The sequence below is a fragment of the Protopterus annectens genome, chromosome 2.part1 (assembly GCF_019279795.1).
Source record: "Protopterus annectens isolate FY-2018-M chromosome 2.part1, PAN1.0, whole genome shotgun sequence".
In the NCBI taxonomy this organism is placed as follows: Eukaryota; Metazoa; Chordata; order Ceratodontiformes; family Protopteridae; genus Protopterus; species Protopterus annectens.
This window is the reverse complement of record NC_056729.1, coordinates 1,032,138,325-1,032,162,240: the sequence shown is the minus strand read 5'-3', so window position 1 is coordinate 1,032,162,240 and position 23,916 is coordinate 1,032,138,325. Positions and strand designations below refer to the sequence as shown.

The 23,916-nt window shown below is 41.2% G+C and overlaps 1 protein-coding gene across 1 annotated transcript in view; it reads left to right on the top strand.

The window, feature by feature from the left end:
* The window catches only part of LOC122794316 (RLA class II histocompatibility antigen, DP alpha-1 chain-like), a 265,847-nt gene extending 243,287 nt beyond the window's left edge, over window positions 1-22,560 (top strand). Inside the window, exons 4-5 of the mRNA XM_044062612.1 lie at window positions 10,660-10,801; window positions 21,334-22,560. Of these exons, the coding sequence (XP_043918547.1) occupies window positions 10,660-10,799 (140 nt within the window). The 3' untranslated portion in view covers window positions 10,800-10,801; window positions 21,334-22,560. The remainder of the gene's footprint in view (window positions 1-10,659; window positions 10,802-21,333) is intronic.
* Window positions 22,561-23,916: the final 1,356 nt, after the last annotated feature.

Sequence of the window (23,916 nt, the reverse complement as noted above, 5' to 3'; positions counted from 1 at the left end):
GCCTCATGTACACAGACAACCCTCTCCTCCTCCCAACAAATTCCAACACATGTGAGAGATGCAACCATATAGCCAAACTGGAGGCTAAGCTCTCTCAACTCAGTACTGGCATAACCAGTCAGGAGGAGAAGGAAACCACACTCACTACAATTCCAGTCTCACATAGACCTACCAAGACAGCAAACCAAACACATAATCACACAAAAACATACTCGGAAGATCTAAATAAAGATCTGCCGAAGGAGCAGAGACCTCCAAAGCAGACACCCAAGCAGCCGCTACCCCAAAACAAAACACGTGCAACACATATCTCACAAAGCCAGTGTGCCAAACAGTCACAGCCCTTAAGACTAAACAACACACCTGATACACTTGTAATAGGTGACTCTATCGTCAGGCACACTGATGTCCCGCTCACCAGGCTGAACAAGGAGAGGGTCACGGTGAGCAGCCTGTCGGGTGCTAGGAACTGCCACATAACACAAGCACTCAAGTCACTCCAAGGCAAGTACAAATATGACTCAGTCATTGTCCATGCTGGTGTGAATGACCTGAGACATACCTCCCTGGACTACATGAAAAGAGACATAAAGGAGCTCTCTGAGCATGTAGCCCAGGCTGGTATGACCCTGACCTTGAGTAGCATCTTACCCTCACCAAGAATGATGCCACAATATGAAGACAAGATGATCAATTTCAACAATTGGCTTAAGTACTGGTGTCATTCAAAAGGGATCCAATGCCTGTCAGCTTGGGATGATATGCTCAACAAGCCACGATGCTTCACTAGGGACGGCTTGCACCTGTCACCCCTGGGCTTTTGGATATTGGCAAAGGCTCTTGCTACTCAACGCCAGAAGTCTAAACCTCAAGATGCACGCACTCGAAACTCTCCTTAGCATGGAGAACATCGATATCTGTGCAGTAACAGAAACCTGGTTCAGGGCTCCTGAGAGCACCCCAGCACTACCAGGTTATACCTCATACCATGCTTTTCGGCCCCAAAACTTGGACCAAACCACAAAAGGAGGGGGAGTATCGATATTCATCAAAGATACCCACACCTCCAGGTTGGTGGCAAAGCATGAAGCTTCAGAGACTATCCATGTGCAACTAACAGTGGGTAAAACTGCCTTCCAGTTTATAGCCTGCTACAGACCACCCTCCCAAACCCAGGAACCCCACTTGGCCTTCCTGAGAACACTGGAAAATATGAAGGTCTCTCCAAACACCATTATATTGGGCGACTTCAACTACTCAAACATAGACTGGGAGCATTACTCTAGCTCCAACTCCCTAGCCCAAAGATTCCTAGAATTTATAAACTCAAATGCTATGGAACAACTTGTTACCACTCCCACAAGAGGGGAAAACATACTGGACCTGATCATCACCAACATGGGGACTCTATACTCCAGACCAGAAGTGTATCCCTCACTGGTAAGATCAGACCATAAACTAATCTCACTGGATATTCACATACCGACCCCACCCCCTGCCCAGAAAACCACAGTGAAAAACTTCTCTAAAGCAAATTTCACACTCCTCAAAACTGAGGTGGAATCCTTTAAAGCCCCCGGGCCTGTGGAAAATACAGCCCAGACCGCAGAATCCTTTATAAACGCATTCTATGAACACCTTCAGGAATGCATGGATCATGCGATCCCAAATAAAACCAAGACCCAATCCTCCAAAGGCAGACGTCCTGTCTGGTGGACCCAAGCCATAAACAAACTATACAATAGAAGGAGAAAGCTACTAAATGATAGAGCAAAATCCCAAAAAGGGAAGGCATCACTGATCAGTATTAGCAAAAAACTACGGGCACTCATAAAATTGTCTAAGGCCAGCTTCAAGAGAAAAATTGCACAGGACACTAAGGATAATCACAAGGCTTTCTTTAGTTATGTTAGTAACCTGGGTGGTAATTCCCAGATATGCTCAGAATTAGTCCAAAATGACAAAAAATATACCGAACCCACAGACATTGCCAACATCCAAGCTGACAGGTTCAGTGCAAACTTCTCCCCCACCCCTCCCCACCAAAAGGGCAAATATCTATCCCAGCAGAGTGTTGCCCCCCTGACATCTCAGATGCTCAGGTAAGAGCCGCCCTCTCCAAAGCAAAAAACACAGCATCAATGGGACCAGATGGTGTCCTGGGCTGCGTCCTACATGAACTCCAAGAAGAGCTAAACCCAAACATAAAACTACTGTTCAATCTCAGCCTTACTACAGGATATGTGCCCAAAGAGTGGTGTACAGCAACAGTGGTCCCTCTCCATAAAGGTGGTGCCTCAACGGATCCTGGAAACTATGCCCCATAAGCCTGACTAGCTTGGTCTGCAAAGCTATGGAAAGGATCATCATGGACCTCATAAATAAAGATATTGGGGACCTACAAACACTGGATCCTACCCAGTTCGGCTTTGTTAAGGGCAGATCCTGCCTCTTAAACCTGGTTGATTTCTTTGAAACAGTCACCAAGGCCATTGACGAGGGGAAGGTGGTCCGCACAGCCTACCTGGACCTCGCAAAAGCCTTCGATACAGTACCCCACTCGGGCATTATAGATAAGCTCACCAGCTTAAATATAAACCCCTATGTCACTAGATGGATTGCAAACTGGCTCAAGGACAGAACCCATATGGTTAGAATTGCTGGAGCCATGTCAGACTCCAAACCAGTTACAAGTGGTGTCCCACAAGGCTCAGTCCTGGGACCTCTCTTGTTTGGTATATATTTCTCAGAGGTACAGGCCAACATGGAAGGACTGTGGCTGACCAAGTTCGCAGATGACTGCAAACTGGGCACCATAATCGACTCTCCAGCCGACACAAGCATCCTCCAAAAGGGCCTCATAGAAACAGACAACTGGTGCCAGAGCCATGGCCTCAAGCTAAATGCCAAAAGTGTATAGTCATCCCTTTGGCAAAAACAAAGTGCCCACAAATTACCACATAGGTGGTAATCCATTAAGTACGGAAGAAGTAATTAGGGACCTGGGGACCCAAGTTGATAGCAATCTCTCATTTGACAACCACGTGGCCAAAGTGGTTAGAAAAACATTTTATATAGCCCACCTAATCATGAAGAGATTCACATCTAGATGAGGGGAGGTCATCGTAACTCTTTACCCATTCCTCATCAGGCCCATAATTGAGTACAATGCCCCTTTTGGGATGTACCTTACCAGACACCTGCAGCATCTGGAAAGACCCCAAAAGTACCTCACCAAGAGGATCAAAGGGCTCAAACAGATGCCATATGCTGCCCGGTTAAAGAAACTCCAGCTCTACTCAGTGGCATACCGCCTGTTCAGAGGCGATCTGTGCCTGACGTATAAAGCCATGTCCAACCCGGAATTAATGGACATGCTGCACATCAGAAAATCCAAATCCCATCGAGCTACGCGCTCGAGAGACTTGAACCTCAGCACTGAAATAAATAGACATCCTGGAGGGACAGATTCATAACCGAGAGGCTCCCTTCACTCTGGAATAAAATCCCAGTCCAGGTTAGGCAGAGTCCCTCATTGACTCTCTTCAAGAGGAATCTTGATGAGTGGATGGCAGATCGTAGGTTTACCCCGGGTATCACTTCTGTGTCACTGTTAGACAGAGGCACAGTATACTAACCTTGAAAAAGGGCATAGCAAAATAAATTTAAAATGGGTGGCGAAAGCCAAACACATTCTGGCTAGGCTTATAAATGCCCTAGGGCAGATAGCCTAGTATGAACCTATGAACCAATGAACCTATTTAAGATGTGAATATTTATTTGTTCTTAACACATGTCCTAATGATGGCAGATTCTGTTGTGCAGTGATTGTCTCTGTAGTGGAAAATGATAAGAAACAAATTGACATGTTTTATGATGCACTTTTAAGAAAGGCTTAATTGATTAAGTACCCTTGGATTTTTTTAACTATGCAGCCTACAATACTTTCATCTCTGTTTTTGTAAAAAAAGGATCATAAGGATGTTTGTAAGTCACCAGGGAAACCATTCTGATTGAACATGTATCTCAGTACTTAGGCAGTAAATGTGGGCCTTTAATATCAAATACAACGGCCATGTTAAGGATGCAACCCAAATATTAGAAATATTGCACAATCTACAAATACAGTTCAGATGGTTTCTACTAACATTAATGTTACAGCTTTACAAACATCTGTAAGCCCCATTACTTGCATTAATGCTAGATGTTTCTGGTTAAAACAGACAAGAATGCATGCTGGCAGAAAAATTACCTTTGTGTAAAAGTTATAACATAGTTTGGGAAACAATGCTTCAATGGGTGACAACATTCAAATGCAATAAGAGGTATTGTAGTGTAAAGCTGTGTGATCTTAGTATATGCCGATGCTTTGATGACAGCAGAATGATATATACTGGATAACATCGGTTTATGAAGAAGACACCTGGATGATACATTTCTTGTGAAGAATAGAATTATAATAAGCTCAGTGACCTTAAAATGTATATTAATAAGAGTTGTGGAGATTTCATTTTTGATGTTCTGACTATGGTTACTGTAAAGAGTACTAAGTATAACTGATTGAAGAAAATAACTAATGGGAAAACTTTATAAGATAGCAGTCACCTAGCTATCATACATTCTGAAAAGGTGTTACAGCTAAGATAGTGTATTCAGACAGAAATGATGAGGTGTGACTCATGAATAGACGTTACTTAGAATGAATGTCAGTAGGGTGCATTTCAGAAGTAACAACGATGGGAGGATGGCAGGATTCAGACAAATGGTTTGCACTGTGCACTAAACATGCTCTTTAATCTCACAGTCTTTTTCAGATGGTTGCACAATTCAAAGTATGTCAGAGACAGACTATTGAAAAGCAATTAAAGTTTATGAAGTGCGATTCATTAATGTCTACACTAAGTGTACACAATCTGTATTCAAGAACAACTGTACCACTTTGTGCTTTCTAGTCGCTCAAAGATTACCCTAAATGTACATGTAGTCTACACTTTGTGGTAGCCTTTATGAATCCTCCTCGATACTTAAAGATGCGAGAAAATTAGTAGGAAAATTAAATTAGGAGGAAGAAGGTGTGAGTTATGCCTACATTGCCTGTTCACTCAGAACGGTGTACACTTAATGTATACTTAGTGTAGGCGTTATTGAATCCCAGGGTGAATCTACAAAATTTGCATCACAGTGTGTCACACACCAGACCAATACCGCTCAACTGTCCATATTTCTGCAGAATGTGCAGATTTTTGTCTCATATTTCTGGTCTGCTCTTCTTAAAATCTGTGTTTTTTCTGGCAAACTACAGAGGACTGAAGTCACTAAATAATGATATACATTTGAGTTTCAGACTTTATATGCTTCATAAAATGCAAGTTAATAAAAAACCTGTTATTCTAACAACATTCTCTATTTAAAATATGTCCCTGTTTTGTGGTCTTTATCCCCCCATTATGTAAAGCTTTTTTCCAGATTTCTTGTGTCAGGAAGTTGAGAGGTATGATCCAGATCTGCCCAATGGTGTGGAACAACACAATATACTTGCAAGATGCAGTGCAACAGTGCCGTGAATGTATATGTTCGTGAATGGTGACATCTTCTTTTCATTACATGCACCATGCATTAAAAGTGAATTCCCTCTTGCAATACTTTACTTATTTCAGATATACACAATCCTACATACTCCAAAAAGGAAATCAACAGAAGTATACATTTATCTATGCGACATTGATGGCACATATCCCTCATAGTTGCTGAGGGCCTCACAGACAGCACAACATTAATGTAAGTAGCCCATCATGGAAATGGTGCACAAACATTGTAATGCAATGTACAGCTTGCAAACAAATTAACTTCTGATGTATGACAGGCAATTAAAGATGAGTACCACTATAACAAATCCCACCTGAAAAATGTAAATAGTACAACAAATATAAATATAAATGGATTAGAATTGCAGTATTATAACCAAGACAGAGCAATAACCCCATGTCACAGTCTATGATGATGTGCAACTGCACACCACAGACACACACACACACACACACACACACACACACACACACACACACACACACACACACACACACACACACACACACAAAAAAAAACCTTCTGCTCAACTGCAGCCTAATGAGAATTATCAGCTGCTACAGCACTAAGAAAAAGTACTTCAGGGATGACAGCAAATTAATTTCCATACTGGTACTACAGTCCTGCCAATTGTACCCCCTAACACCTACCCTCTCTGTCTCACCCTAGTTACCCTTCTGCTTTCAAGAAAGATTCATGGTGCTGCTTCAATTATTTTGTGTGACCACATGCTGTGTTGTGTGTAAGTACAGTTGACCATTTTAACAGGTGCAGGGAATACTCATACATATGAGGGTGGCAGGCTATCCAGCATAAAAAGTTGCTGAGAGTTATATACTCTGAGGAGCTGCATGTTGCAAACATTAGTCTATGAAACATAAGCAGAAGGGTGTATACTGGATGGCTATTGCATGTGACAAAGGAAGAGGTGTGCAAATTGCTATACTGCTTTGCAGAGACCCATCAAACACACCAGCTGCAATGTACAGCCATGAACTAGCATAACACACAATGCACATTGGTCTTTCTTGGGGGGGGGGTCAAAAAGAAAATCTTAATGAATTTTCCTTCATCATATGATGGACGAGCAAATGCATGTCACATAGGATTATACCACATGTAAGAAATGATACATTACTAAGAATGACAATAAGCATGTTGAACAGAGTGGTTTGTTAAGATACTTGCTTTGCTTAGATATGAAAGTAGAAGCTGGGTAAGTGGTGTCCAGTGCTGCAAGAAAGGAGTGTGGGCAGTTATAACAGCACTCATACATGGTTCATTCACTAGAGAGCCTGTAATGTGGGTATCCTACATAGTTCATTCACTAGCTAACCTGTAATGTGGGTATCCTGTATAGTTCATTCACTAGAGATGCTGCAACATATATATCCTACATGGATCATTCACCAGAGAGGCTGTAATGTGGATATCCCACAAAGTTCATTCACTAGACAGGTTGTAATGTGGGTATCCTACATAGTGCATTCACTAGAGAGGCTGTAATGTGGGTATCCTACATAGTGCATTCACTAGAGAGGCTGTAATGTGGGTATCCTACCTAGTTCATTCACTAGATAGGCTGTAATGTGGGTATTCTACAGAGTGAATTCACTAGTGAGGACGCAATGTGGGTATCCTACATGGATCATTCACCAGACAGGCTGCAATGTGGGTATCCTGCATGGTTCATTCACTAGTCAGGCTGTAATGTGTGTATCCTACATGGTTCATTCACTAGACAGGCTGTAATGTGGGTATCCTACATAGTTCATTCACAAGAGAGGCTGTAATGTGGGTATCCTACATGGTTCATTCACTAGAGAGCCTGTAATGTGGGTATCCTACATAGTTCATTCACTAGAGAGACTGCAATGTGGATATCCTACATGGTTCATTCACTAGACAGGCTGTAATATGGGTATCCCACATAGTAATTTCACTAGAAAGGCTGCAATGTGGGTATCAAACATAGTTTCTCTCACAAAAGAGGCTGTAATGTGGATATCCTACATGGTTCATTCACTAGAGAGGCTGTAATGTGGACATCCTACATGGTTCACTCATTAGAGAGGCTGTAATGTGGGTATCCTACATGGTCCATTCAGTAAACAGGCTGTAATGTGGGTATCCTACATAGTTCATTCACTAGACAGGCTGTAATGTGAGTATCCTACATGGTTCATTCACTAGACAGGCTGTAATGTGGGTATCCTACATGGTTCATTCACTAGACAGGTTGTAATGCGGGTATCCTACATAGTGCATTCACTAGAGAGGCTGTAATGTGGGTATCCTACATAGTGCATTCACTAGAGAGGCTGTAATGTGGGTATCCTACCTAGTTCATTCACTAGAAAGGCTGTAATGTGGGTATTCTACAGAGTGAATTCACTAGTGAGGACACAATGTGGGTATCCTACATGGCTCATTCACCAGACAGGCTGCAATGTGGGTATCCTGCATGGTTCATTCACTAGTCAGGCTGTAATGTGGGTATCCTACATGGTTCATTCACTAGACAGGCTGTAATGTGGGTATCCTACATAGTTCATTCACAAGAGAGGCTGTAATGTGGGTATCCTACATGGTTTATTCACTAGAGAGCCTGTAATGTGGGTATCCTACATAGTTCATTCACTAGAGAGACTGCAATGTGGATATCCTACATGGTTCATTCACTAGACAGGCTGTAATATGGGTATCCTACATAGTAATTTCACTAGAAAGGCTGCAATGTGGGTATCAAACATAGTTCATTCACAAAAGAGGCTGTAATGTGGATATCCTACATGGTTCATTCACTAGAGAGGCTGTAATGTGGACATCCTACATGGTTCACTCATTAGAGAGGCTGTAATGTGGGTATCCTACATGGTCCATTCAGTAAACAGGCTGTAATGTGGGTATCCTACATAGTTCATTCACTAGACAGGCTGTAATGTGGGTATCCTACATGGTTCATTCACTAGACAGGCTGTAATGTGGGTATCCTACATGGTTTATTCACTAGACAGGCTGTAATGTGGGTATTCTACGTGGTTTATTCACTAGAGAGGCTGTAATGTGTGTATGCTTGGGTACGAGCAGGAATGTCATTGATGAAATTGAGAGATGTGAAATTGCAGTTCATGTTAGGTTGGTAATCAGAAGTAAGATCAAAGAGAAAGGCTTGGTCCATGCAAATGAAATCTATATATGCATGTGGAATTATAAATTGCACTTGTTCAGTGACATGTAAAGAGGTAATATTGTAAACTACTCAAACCACCATTCTATGTTGCACAACTTATAAATAAAAGCATGACATCTACGTCCAAGGAAGTCATTATTCCACTGTATTTGGCATTCATAACACCTATCATTGAGTACAATGCCCCCTTTAGTATGTACCTAACCAGGCATATCCAACAACTGGAACATCCACAGAGGTTTCTCACCAAAAGAATACAGGGCATAAGTGATATGTCCTATGCAGACTGCCTCAAGGCTCTATCCCTGTATTCTGTCTCTAACAGGCTTTTGAGAGGGAGATCTATGCCTGGCATACAGGGCATTTTCAGATCCCACTCTGATGGACCTCCTGCAAATCCACAAAACAAACAGCGCCAGAATTACCCATTCTAAAGACTTAAACCTTGCCTGTGATATAAATAGGACTTGCTGGAGAGATAGGTATGTATCCCAGAGACTATCCCATCTATGGAACAGGCTCCCCATCCATGTGAAGCAGAGTTCCTCCCTAACCCAATTCAAGTGCAACTTGGAATATTGGATGGGAAACCGGAAATTCATCCCTGGTTTGGCACCCATGTCTCTAATGCAAAGAGGTAACCTGTAAATGGTTCATCTAACAGGCCAATGCTTACACTTATCAAGGGTATCAAAACTTGTCAGAGATTTGAGATGCATGGCTAGGCTTAAAAAGGCCCTTGTGGTCATTAGCCTAGTATTCACCTATGAACCTATGTGAATAAAGTATTAAGGTGAGGAAAGAGTGCTATAGTTATGTAAGATCCTATATTTCTACAGGCTTGTAAGATGAAGGATAATAGAAGAGAACAAAGGCTACAGGAACTGAACAATGTCTTGGACTATATGGTGTATAAGTAACTACTGCAAATTGGGTATTCAGTGTTGCATGTTGTACTCAGTAAAGTGCAGTTTGTCAGAAATGACAAGGGAAAGGTGCAACTAGAAAAGGTTTATCATGGCTTTGTGCGAGGTACCCTGTGTTTTTTTTTTGGGGGGGGTAAAAGCCATGGTAGAGTAACTGCATTTCAATGTCAAGGGTGTACAATACAATGATCCACTGCCAGGCACCAAGCATTAGCTAGGTTACTGGGAATACACTGATGATCAAACTGGCAAAGAAAATGAATAGATTAATCTATTGGCATAGCTATATACAGTGTCCCTTGGACTATCTGGGCATGTGTAGGATGTTAAATACTATGTGGGTACACAGGATTTAGAGGCACTTGGACATCTGATGCACAATATGTGGAAGGGAATGTGTGGAGGATACATGTCAACTCATCAACAGCAGTTTTGATAAATGCAAATAAATCAAGAGTCTCTTATGAAACTACTTCTATTGCATCTCAGACACATAGTATTTTTTTGCAGGGGGCAAACACTTGCACACCCATGCAGGGGAGCATCCTCCCACCCCTGAACTTGTACATAGCAACTATGAGGTTCTTCAACAGTGGCGAAAACTTAAGTCGCCACTGCCGATAAAAGTAGTTTTTGGGAACAGCTCACAATCTACTTGCCTCTGTTAAAACTATAGTCAATAACTTGAGATGAAGCTCTGTTTTAGTATGCATTGCATGCACAGTGGGAAGTGGCAGACAAAAAGATAACACAGCAAATGTGTGAAGCAAAGGCACAGCCTGATGTGTACTTTCACAATTAATTTCCTTTCTTTGAATTTAGTTTGTAGTCACCATTGCCTTTCTTGCAAAGTACATTTATTTTTTCTTTTATTTATGTTGGATATGAAATATTATTATTAAAGATCGCACTATAAGAAAATGTAATATAAAATTGCTCTGTGCTTCCATCTAGAACCTGAGTTTTATGAAGACCACAGATCCGCTACTGTATTCTGTGCTTTGGGCCTCATCATAGGAGTTCTTGGAGTTGCTTCGGGAATTGCTCTAATCTTAAAGCTTAAAAGGTGTCAGTCACCTTTATATCAACAATGATGGTAAGCAACTGTACAATTAACTTCATATTACTAGTATACAAAGCTGTTATTCTTTAAAATAGTCAGCTGAATCTGTGATAACATTTTCAATAATATACAGCATAATCAATTATTTAATCAGGAAATCAAGTACTGACCAATTTAAGTTTACTTTAAATACCTCACACAGCAGACCACAGAAATTTCATACATGGCAAACAACTGTAATTATATTAAAGCTAACAATAAATCATTATTTTTATTTTTATTTAAAGAGCTGAATTGTAATCTTTGCAACATTTAATCCATAAAGTATTTTTTCAGATCAGCATATTCTATTCTGATTATATCTTGTTACTGTGTTCATCTATAAGGCTGATAATCAATACAACTGATTTTATTTCTGCCCAATATTTGTCCTGAAACTTCAAAAAAACTATATCAGAAATCAGATTTCAGTTTTCATTGAAACTGTTATTTCCATTTTACCCCTTCTCCAGCCTTGAGCAATTAAGGTTTCAAGCCATCCTTCCAAGAAAACTAACAGAGTCGTTTTGTCCTTAGTCCAAACCATAATATGCTTCTTACACCAACAGTAGGCAGAAAGAACAAAGCACAAAAGCAGCACTGGATGTGTGTGTATGTGTGTATGGGTGTGTCTGTGTCTTTGTTGTATCATGGGCATAAATAATGTGTATATAACTTTAAATATGCACTCAAATGTATACTGTAGCATGGAGTGCAGGGATATTCCCACATCAGTTATCATCATCATCATCATCAGCCCCTTTTTCCCATTTTTTTCTACATGGGCTCGGAGTATCTATCATGTTAACTGTCCACCAACTCTCTTGATTCAGTGCCACACTCCTGCCTTCTTCAACACTCATGCCTGACTGTCGCAGATCTTCTTTCACACAATCCATCCACCTCTTTGCTGGACATCCTCACTTCCTCTTACTTTATTCCTGTCTGTCCCAAATCTTCCTCACCAGATTGTCTTCTGCTTTTCTACATGTCCAAGCTACCGTAATCTGTTCTCTTTGATCTTTTCTGCAATTGGAGCTACTTTGGCATCTGCTCTTATGTCCTCATTTCTTCGTCTGTCCCACAGTGGGCATCCTACCACCTTTCTCAGGCACTTAATTTCCATCACCTCTAGCTTTTTCAGCTGTTCTGTCTTTACTGCCCAGGTTTCTGTACTATACAGTAGTACTCGTTGCACCACTGTCTTGCACACCTTACTTTTCAGCTTCTTTGGCATTCTTCTGTCATAGACTACACCTGATACTCTATGCCAGTTGGCTGCAGCCCCACTGATTCTAGCTTTGACCTCTTCATTCAGACTACCCTTCTCCTCAACCACCCCTCCCAGATAATTTAAGCTGATTACCTGTTCCACTATCTTCCCTTCTATCTCTATTCTCAGCTTCTTCTGATTTCACCAGTTTGCTGCCATTACCACTGTCTTATCTGTGCTTAGTTTCATCCCATGTGCCTTCAGATTTTCATTCCATTCTTCGATCCTTTGCTGAAGTTCTAGCTCAGAGTCTGCCTGTACTGCCACATCGTCTGCATGCAGCAGCTTTGTTGATCTGTTCCCTCCAACCTGTTTGCTAATGTAGTCCATCACCAGTATGAACAGCAGTGGGCTCAGAGCTGAACCCTGATGTACACCCACTCCCACTGGGAACCCCTCTGTGAGAGTCGAACACTGTGGGTCCTTGTACATAGCCTGCACTAATTCTACCAATGATTCTGGGACTTCAAACCACCACAGTACTGCCCAGATGAGCTTTCTTGGGACTTTGTCATATGTTTTCTCCAAGTCTAGGAATGCCCAGTCAGACTCTCTCCTCATCTCTAGCTTCTTATCAAGTATATGCCTCAATACGAACATCAGGTCGATTGTGCTGCATCCTGATCTGAATCCAGACTGCTAATCTCCCATCTTACATTCTACTACTCTGCGTATCCATTTATAAATCACCACCTCCAGAACTTTCATGCAATGTGGTAGGAGTTTGATCTGTACTGCCCACAGTTGTAGATGTCCCCTTTGTTCTTGTACACTGGCATGAGTATGCTTATTCTCCAGTCATCTGGGATACGCCTTTCTCTCCACACTGCTATTAGTACCCTTAGGAGCCATTTCTCCCCTATATCACCCAGCATTTTTATCATATCTGCTGTGACCTGATCTGAGCCTGCTGCTTTCCCTGACTTCATATTCCTTAGTGCTGTTCTTATTTCTTCTAGGGTGGGCTCCTCTTCTCTCATTGTAGGCTGTTTCTGGGGCAGTACAGCTTATGTGGGGTATTCTTCATCCAGACGCTGCAGGAAATACTCCTTCTATCCAACTTTGATGTCCTGTGGAATGGTGAGCAGGTTATTGCTGGCATCCCTTATGAAGGGTGTGTCTGACTATCTTCTTTATCTGTCTGTCTTTCCTTGCAACCTGATGTAGTTTCTTTGTGCCCCTTACTGATTCACTTTCCAGAAGTTGGTAGAGTGCCTCTGATTCCCTATTCTTTGCTATTGCAACTTCTTTCTTAGCTTCTTTGTTAGCCAACCATTCTTTTCTGTCTCCCATTTCTTCCTGCACTCCTTCTTTCTTTTGATGACTTCTTGGACTTCTGCATTCCACCACCAGTTTCCTTATGTACCTTATTTCCACACCTGGCTTGGCCTCTTTTCTGTAGTCCTAACACATGCTGCTTTTAGGCGCTGCAACTCTTCTTCAACTCCACCTATTCCTTCCTCTTCTTGGGGTGCTAGAGCCCTGAGTAAGCACCCCTGAGTAATTCCTTGAACTGCTGTACTTTCTCTCCAGCCAACTTCCAGGTCTTCAGCCTGGTCTCTGTTAACCTTAGAGCCTTCTCTGACCACTGCTTGCAGCTGATTGTGGCAACTACTGGTTTATGCTGTAGGCCAACTGTTTCACTGGGCATGACTTTGCAATCATGGATTCTACCCCAGTGCCTTTTCCTTACTAGGAGGAAGTCTACCTGAGTTGCATGTGGGCTACTCTTTGTATGTGATCTTGTGACTGTCTTTCTTTCTGAGCCATGTGTTGACTATTATCAAGCCACTTGCCAGACAGAAGTCTAGAATGGCTTCTCCTTCTTTATTCATGTTACCCCACTCATGTGGACCCAGACAGTCATATCCAATTCTGTCTGTTCCAATATGTGCATTCAAGTCACCCATTATCGACACCAATTCATGTTGTCCTGCTTTATCTAGTAGGTCCTGCAACTGCTGTCTGAATGCACTCTTTTCATACTATCACAATCCTGCTGTGGGGCATATGCTGAGATTATGAATACTGCCCTCTCATTACACTGGAGTCTAATTGCCATGAGTCTGTCATTAATTCTGATGATATCCCTCAGTGCCTTCTAAAGCCTCTCTCTCACCACAATGCGTGCACCATTTCTAGCCTGTCCCTCACCTGAGTAGTATAGTCTGGATCCCAAGTCAAGTAACTTTGCTGCACTGCCCCTTCCATCCTGTCTCTTGGATACATAAGATGTCCAGTCTCCATATCATCATGTCACTCACTTCCAAGCTGCGGCCTGTCAGTGAACCTACATTAAGCATAGCAATTTTCAGTTCATGTTTGGCAGGTTGGTTGGTTTTACGTCCAGCTTTCGTTCAACAGAGCTATCCCAGGAAACCCAGGCTGGGCAACTAGACACCTGCCAGCCTGTAGCTTACTGGCCCAAGGCTGCTGGGCTTTATGGCAGGCACACACTGGCCAATAGGGGCACATATACCCATCACCCATATACCCCCCTCACCCATCAGCAAGGGTCCCTGGCATGGGTGAGAGTAGGCTTGGTCCTCAACCCACTTATCACTTAACTACTCATGCCCATTTTTGGTGACATTAGTCAACATGACCGAATCACCTAGTGCCATATTTTATGCTAGCCCTGCCACAGCACTCAGTCGGTGATCAGTGTTCTCGTATCTTGAGGATACTGTGCACCACAGTAAATGCCCAAAGCAGTTGGTCTGGACAACTCTTCCCATTATAGGGTACCATGTAGAGTCTATGCTGCTACCCACAGCTCCATTCATTGGTGAGTTTGAGATGGAAATGCTCAGCATGTTTTTCAGACATGGGAGAAACCTCACAGAGACACAGCAAGAACATGCAAACTCCAAACAGGCATTGGTCGGAGGTCAGAATCAAACCTTGTACCTTGGAGGCAAAGACCTTAACCATTAAGCCATATTGGTTCCCACATCAGTTATGTAGAGAACAAAGTCTTTTTTGTTTTCAGATTAGCTATAAAATAATGTGACTTGGAGGCACTCAGGATAAAGAACATCTGAAGAAGGACATTGAGAGTGTGAATTGTGAGCCCTGTGGAATGTAACTGTGGGCACACCCATCCAACTGCTGTAAGCTAGGAATGAGTGAAGGCTGTGGCCTTGGACTTTCTAGCTGCATGACAAGCCTCTTTCTGAACGACCTTTGTTAAGTAAACACTGAGAGTGAGAAAGTAACTGACGGTACTACATATGTTTTTTTCTTTTACCAAGTTGCCTAAAGTTTTAGTTTACTAGTTTATGAAATAAACCTGAGTTTTCATACATGTCTTGCCTGCAAAGTCTTCTTATTCTTACTGTTTGTATGTATGTGATGCCATATTGGGATCCATTACCTTTCATTCTGTTCTCTTATTATAGGTTCATAGGTAGGTACTAGGCTATCTGCCCAAAGACATTTATAAGCCTAGCCAGAATGTGTTGGCTTTCACTGCCCCCTTAGATTAGTTCTCTGTGCCTCTGTCCAGCAGAGCCATTGAAGTGATCCCTGGAGTAAACTTTCTGTTTCCCATCCACTCATCAAGGTTTCTCTTGAAGAGGGTTAGCGAGGAGCTCTGCCTAATGTAGATTGGAATCTTGTTCCAGAGCATGGGAAGTCTCTGGGACAGGAATGTGTCCCTCCAGCATGTCCTATTTATTGTTGTGGTGAGGTTTAGATCCCTGGAGCGTGTGGCTCGAGGGGATATGGTTTTCTTTAGGTGGAGCATGTCCATCAATTCTGGGTTGAACATTGCCTTGTATATCAGGCAGAGATCACCTCTGAGTAGGCGGTATGCAACCAAGTACAGCTGGAGTTCTTCAGTCGAGCTGCATAGGGCATCTGCTTGAGGCCAGTGATCCTCTTGGTGAGGTAATTCTGTGGTCTTTCCAGTTGTTGCAGGTGTCTTGTAAGGTACATCCCAAATGGGGCATTGTACTCTATGATGGGTCTGATGAGTGATGCATAGAGGGGCCCAATGACCTCTTTCGATCTGGATGCAAACCCTTTTGTGATTAGGTGGGCCACATAGAAGGATTTTCTAACCACTTTGGCAATGTGATTATCAAAGGAGAGGTTACTATCTACATGGGTCCCCAGATCCCTTATTACGTCTTCCCTATTTAGGGGGCTACCACCTATGTGGTAGTTTGTGAGTACTTTGTTTTTTCCAAAGGGGATGACTATGTACTTTTTAGCATTTATCTTGAGGCCATGGTTTTTGACACCAGGTATCTGTCTCAGTGAGACCCTTTTGGGGGGATGTCTGCATCAGCCAGAGAGTCAGTTATAGCCCCTAGTTTGCAGTCGTCTGCGAACTTGGTCAGCCATAGTCCTCCTGTGCTTGCCTGTACCTCTGAAAAGTATATGCCGAACAGGAGGGGTCCTAGGACTGAGCCCTAGGGAATGCCACTTGTAACCGGTTTAGAGTCAGACCTAGCTCCCACAACTTTTACCATGTAGGTTCTGTCCATGAGCCAGTTGGCAACCCATCTGGTGACATAGGGGTTTATGTTCAGGCTGGTGAGCTTGTCTATAATACCTGAGTGGGGAATGGTGCTGAAGGCCTTTGCAAGGTCTAGGTAGGCTGTGTGGACCACCTTTCCCTTATCAAGCTAGTCAGGCTTATAAAGCGATAGTTCCTGGGGTCTGTTGTGGCTCCACCTTTGTGGAGTGGAATAACCATTGCTGTGCACCACTCTCTGGGCACATAGCCTGTGGAGAGGCTGAGTTTAAACTGTGTTTAGTTGAGGGGTTAATTCATCTTTGAGCTCATATAGGACGCAGCCTGGGACACCGTCCGGTCCCATTGATGCTGTGTTTTTGGCTTTGGAGAGGGCTGTTTTAACCTGAGTGTCTGTGATTTCAGGGGCATTATATTCTTCTGGTATAGTTATGGGCCCTTTTGTGGGTGAGAGGGCGGTGAAGTTTGCACTGAACCTGTCTGCCAGGATGTTGGCTATATCGGTCATTTCAGTGTATTCTGTGTCATTCTGCACTAACTCCGAGCAGATCTGAGAATTGCCACTTAGATTCTTGATATAGCTAAAGAATGCCTTGTGGTTATCTTTAGAGTCCATGGCAATTTTTCTTTCGAAGCTAGCCTTGGATGATTTTATGAGGCAATGTAGTTTCTTGCTGATACTGATCAGGGATGTCTTCCCTTCTTGGGATTTTACTATTTTCTGTACTAGTTTCCTCCTTCTATTGTATAGCTTGTTTATGGCAGGGGTCCACCAGACTGGTTTCCTTTATTGGAGGAGTAAGTCTTGCTTTTGTTTGGGATAGCACAATCCATGCATTCTTGTAGGTGCCCGTAGAGTGCATTAGTAAAGGATTTTGCAGCTTGGACAGCGTTACCCTTTAGCATGGGAGCTTTGAAACTTCCCACCTCGGTCTTAAGTAACGTGAAGTTTGCTTTTGAAAAGTTTTTCACAGTGGTTTCTTTGACCGGGGGTGGTGGTGGAATGTGGATATCCAGAGTGATTAGTTTATGTCAGATCTAACCAGCGAGGGGTTGACCTCTGGTGGTGAACACCAGTCACCCATGTTGGTGATGACCAGGTCCAATATGTTGTCACCTCTGGTGGGGCTATTGACCAGTTGATCCAGGACATTTGAGTTTATAAATTCTAGGAAATGTTGGGCAAGGGAGTTTGTACTTGAGTAGTTCTCCCAGTTAATGTTTGGGTAATTGAAATCACCCAATATCAGGGTGATTGGTAGGACCTTTATGTTTCCCAGTGTTTCCAGGAATGTGGAGTTGGGGTCCTGGGACATGGTGGGTGATCTGTAGCAAGCTATAATTTAAATAGCAGTTTTGCCCATTGCTAGTTGTACCTGGATGATCTCTGAAGCATTGTGCTGTGCCACTAACCTGGAGGTGTGGGTATCCTTGATGAATATGGACATGTCCCTGCCTTTTGTATTTCGGTCCAGGTTTTGTGGCCAAAATGTATGGTATGAGTTGTAGCCTGATAGTGCTGGGGTGCTCTCTGCAGCCTTAACCCAGGTTTCTGTTACTGCACATATAGCAATTTTCTCCATACTGAGGAGTGCATCGAGTGTGTGCATTTTGAGGTTTAGACTTTTGGCATTGAGTAGCATTACCCTCAGTTTTTTGTTACTTGTGCTATTTATGGTGGTGGGTTTGTCTTTTGAGCCTTGCCTAAAAAGGCACTATGGGGGTGGCAAGAGCCTTGGCCAGTATTTGAAAGCCTAAGGGTGACAGGTGCAAGCTATCTCTAGCAAAGCAGCGTGGCCTGTCGAGCATGTCATCCCAGGCTGACAGACACTGGATCCCCTTTGAATGACACCAGAAGCTTGGCCAATTGTTAAAATTTATAATTTTTTCTCTATACCATGGTATCATTCTTGGTGAGGGCAGGATGCTACTCAGGGTCAGGGTCATACCGGCCTGGCTACATGATCAGAGAGCTCCTCCATGTCTCTTTTCATGTAGTCCAGGGAAGTATGGCTCAGGTCATTCACACCAACATGGACAATGACAGAGTCATATGTGTACTTGTTCTGGAGTGACCTGAGTGCTTGTGTTATGTGGCGGATCCTGACACCCGACAGGCAGCTAACAGGAACCTTCTCTTTGTTCAGCCTAGTGAGTGGGACATCAGTGTGCCTGACTATAGAATCACCTATTACTAGTGTGTTGGGTATGTTATTTTGCCTTAAGGGCTGTGATTGTGTGGCACACTGGTTTTGTTATTATGTCTACCTGGCTGCTGATAACTAACCACTTCAGGTCATACATAGTGTGTATCGTGCAAATGCATATGCTTGCATCCTGCATGGTGTGTGTGTGTGTGTGTGTGTGTGTGTGTGTGTGTGTGTGTGTGTGTGTGTGTGTGTGTGTGTGTGTGTGTGTGTGTGTGTGTAAAGTCAACAACATACAATGACAAAGTGTTCTGTAAAAGTTAAAGCAAGACAAGTGCACTGAATAAAAATGAGAGGTATTTATTAAATGGGTGTGGTAGGATTGAATAAACTCCCTGTAAGCTTTGTGCAAAGGCTACCTGGAGTTTACATGTTTGTGTAGTAAGCAGCAGAGGTAATTACATATTCATGTTGTACACCACGTTTAAACTTAAACAAGTACAGTTTCATGGCTGACAACACCATGTAAAGCAACACTGATAGCAAACCTGTTTCCCTCAGAGCAAACTAGTTTAGAGGGATTGAGCAGAATGCTACAATGATTACCAAGGTTTATCATATAGTGATGTATGTGGTCCAAACACATTACAGGACAGTGTATACAGTGCAGAGTATAGTGGAATCCCATTCCAGGCATTGTGTACGAAAGTTGTGTAAATGATTTGTAAGTGTACATGGACTGCCATTTAATATTAACAGTCAGAGGAAGTGTGTTTGTTGAATCGAGACACACAGGTGAATTGTAGGAATGGACACAGGGAAGGAGGACAGGTGAAACATTGTAATGTACAGCAGATGAGGGCATGTAAATGGAAGATAGTTATAGCAGGAATATTAATCATATATTGACATGGTTCAGTACAGACTACACAGGAAAATCTATATTATGTGGCTATCAGACAAGGTGACATAACAATGGAGAAGATATCTGTGTGATACAAGCATCCTGACATGAGCAATGGAGAAGACATCTACCATGGATGTCATATACAATTAGGATTGGGTGCATGTTGTGAAGCTGTGCAAACTGATTTGCCTGAATATGACTGTAATGTCTGCAGAGGTCTCCAACAAATGGAGCAGATTTACAGGCTCATGGACAATAGTAAACAGAAGCATAGACAATCATGGACAACATCAGAATAATGCCACCAGTAATCCCATGTCTCTGACATAACATAATGTGATTTTGAATGATCATAGATCATTCTGCACAAACACACTTGTACAACTATTATGACATGTCTGCACTGTATAAGGGTAATCAAGCACACTGTCCTGACACTGTAACATCTGCTGCAAGTGTTAGGAGGGACACTGCTATATCTATATGTGACATTGTGATCAATACAGGCTAGTTGACTGGTGTGCATGGCATATATATATATATATATATATATATATATATATATATATATATATATATATATATATGTGTGTGTGTGTGTGTGTGTGTGTGTGTGTGTGTGTGTGTGTGCTGATAGTGATATTAGATGGGTACAGGATATAATAAGAAATAACTGGAAAATATTACAGACGGATAATTCTTTGAATTGCTTGGTGGGTGATAACCCAGACTTTGTATATAAGAGGAATAAAAATTTAAAACAACTACTCTGTGATAAACAGCATAAGATCAATAGCTCCACACATATAAGTAAAATTTGTACCTTTTCTTGCCAACGCTTCAAGGCTTGTAAACACATTAATACTAGTTCTTGTTTTAAACATCCCATAACTGGAAGGGAATATACCTTTAGAGTTAAGGCGACCTGTTTAACTACCAATATTGTATATTTAGCTATCTGTAAAAAATGCCCCTCTTTTTATGTAAGGAAAATGAATTGTAGGTTCAAAGACAGGATCCTGAGACATTTATCAGCTATTAGATTAAAAGATAAGAATGCACTTTCTTTACATATAGAGAAACAGTTGGGACATAGTTTCTCTTTTTTAGTTTTACCACAGGTTAATGGTGATGGTAGAAAGGGCAATATATCAGGATACACAAAATATTGTGAAACTAGATGGATCATTGAGCTAGGAGCAAATAGGCATCCTGGGCTCAATGGTGTAGTTCCTTTAAAACCTGTTTTATATAGGCGTAAGCCATATATAGTCAAAGCCTAATTTTTATTGCTTGCAGCAAAGTTTTTATTGATTCATTGGATATGTTATGTGATTGGTGTGATCGTATATAAAAGCACTTTGAAATGTGTGATAGTAAGTCTGAAGAAGGGTCTTGTACCTGAAAGCGCTAACTTATCTGTGCACAATAAATAGTACGTTTTTAGCCTGGTGGTCTAGTTATTCTTGTTGCTCTACATTTTTTGTTATATTGGAATTCGGACCTTTGTCACCTACCACTTTGATTTTGACTTTTTTCATTTTTAGAAAAGTAAGCTACTAAATTTTATTTAAGCACTGACTGGTTAGAAAAAAAGTATTCTCTTCATGAAATAGTTCTTGTTGATAATTTAAGTATTATTTGGATCATTGTTAAATTTAAGAAAAATGTTACTGCTCAAAATGTGAACTTATATATAATTTTTTATGTTTTTAGGTACTAAGATCTGAAATTCACACCATCATTCTCATCCGGATTTTAAAAGCTTTTTTAATATGGATGCTCATTACACCTTTGAGTTTATCAGTATTCTGCAACAGTGCTTAGCAGTCTACATACAGTCTACATACAACTTTGTATAAATATGTTATCTTTTAACACAATTATATTATTTTATATTGCTTAATTGAACTGCATCATGCAGAAAGAAGTGTTGGATTTCATAATTGTTTAATACTTACCAGCAGTGCAACCTTTTTTTTTCTCATGGCACGCATGTAGATCTCTTTGAATCTGTATAGTGCTTAGCTATTGACTACTTTGACATGGAAGGGAGATTTGTGAAAAAACACTCTTGCTTATATAAGGTGTGTATACTTGGCTGTTCATAAAATGTTCTAAGAGTTTATTGCTCACAGCACATAAAATGCTGCATTTATTTTTCCTACTTGCGCTTTAAGTCACATGTATATCTTATTTTGTTTCAGTGTTTAGATAAAATATTTTGCCAAAGTAATAACAGTTTAATTATTTTATAACCTATTTAATTTAAAATGTCGCTTAATGGAAATGACTTAATGATGAAAGTTAAGCAATACTGTATCACAGTATCTAAGAAAAAACATAAATTCTAGAACACATTGTGGACCAGAGCCTGACCAGTTTTATTGACTGTATATGACTATGTATGGAGAATCAGAATTGTGCATAAGAAAGAAAGAAAGACACTGTAAGCAGTACTCAAACAATTGAGAAATACCATTTTAAATAGTTCAGCATTACAGAATGGGTCTCCCATTTCAATAGTACAACTTTCTTATTGTTTGTTTTATTGGTCAACTTTTCTTTTTCCAGCATTGGATTAGTCTTTGCAGTTCTAGTAATTCATTGGACAGCATGTGTAGCTGTATTTGCAGTATTATTCAAGATGAATGGAGTTTGATTCTTAATTTTTAATGGATGTTTTTGTAAGGTACCTGACTGGGAGTTATCCATGTTCATTGTTTTACTTTGTTTGTTTGTGTCTTTCGGCTTTTCCCGGTTAGGGGTCGCCACAGCGGAAGTTCCTTGTTTTACTATTGGACAAAATTGAAAGGGGGTGCGCCTATGTGTTTTTATTCACTGTTTGCACAGCATAAGTTAGTCAATGGTTCTGGGGATATCAGTAGATGATGAAAGCGCTTAACCATAGTTTTTAACTTTGGCAATAAAGGTTTGTTGTGAGTTTTGGGCTACCTGTTCTTTTTTACTATTATTGGAATTTCTTTGCAATAGTTTCTGAGGTCTGCTTGGTCTTCTTTGGTTCTACACATACCCTGATGATTTCTCATAGACTGTATGCATGTATGTGTGTGTGTGTGTGTGTGTGTGTGTGTGTGTGTGTGTGTGTGTGTGTGTGTGTGTGTGTATACATACATACATATATATATTATAGATATATATATATATATATATATATATATATATATAGATAGATACACACACACACACACACACACACACACACACACACACACACATACACAGAGAGGAGTGTTCAACAGATGTTAGAAGTATTTAAACTTAGAACACCTGTGTTACACTCAAAACAATTTAAATCACAAAAATTTGAATACACAATACTTCAAATCACAAAGATATGACCCAAAATAAAGTCGACTTTTTCTGCACCTCCCCCACCTTTGTCCTATACACACACACACACACACACACACACACACACACACACACACACACACACATACATATATATATATATATATATATATATATATATATATATATATACATACCAATTCCAAACTCCAGTATCGCAATACTGTGAGGAAAAGGTAAATTCCAATCCCTAACAATCCTATTATCTCACACAACAGAAAATACTGTATGTTTGCTTAGCTGGTTTTCAATCAGCTGAACTGGACTTTTTTGCATTTTAAGTAGTCAACTTGAAGGATTGAACAGAACCCATATGGCTCTGGTTAAGCAGCTCATCTGTAGCAAATGTTGAAGGTGTTAATGTCAATATACTTCTGAGCATACTCCAAAGATTAATCTCTGAGCAAGCAAAGTTACAACCACATTTTTGCAAGAGGAGCAAACCCACCCTACACCCTCAGACTCCTGCTAATTGTTGATTCCAACTCTGAGACCAGGGAAAAAGCATACTACTCAATCCCAGGGACTGTCAGTCTTGAAAACCTGTTGACCTTTTGTTTTGTTGACACACCAGAGGTTGATATTTGGGACTTCCAATTATTTTTACCAATACTATATACTATATATATATGCGTGTGTGTGTGTGTGTGTGTGTGTGTGTGTGTGTATATATATATATATATATATATATATATATATATATATATATATATATATATATGGGTATACTTCAGTTGACCTAAAACTCATTTGACTGACACCCTTCTTCTTCCAGCTTTTCCCGGTTAGGGGTCGCCACAGCAGATCACCTGTCCACTCATGATTGGCAGTGGAGTTTTACAGTGTTGAGTTGCCAGCCTGGCGTCCAACCTTCCACAGAAGGCACACACACACATGCACTCACACCTAGGGCCAATTTAGAGT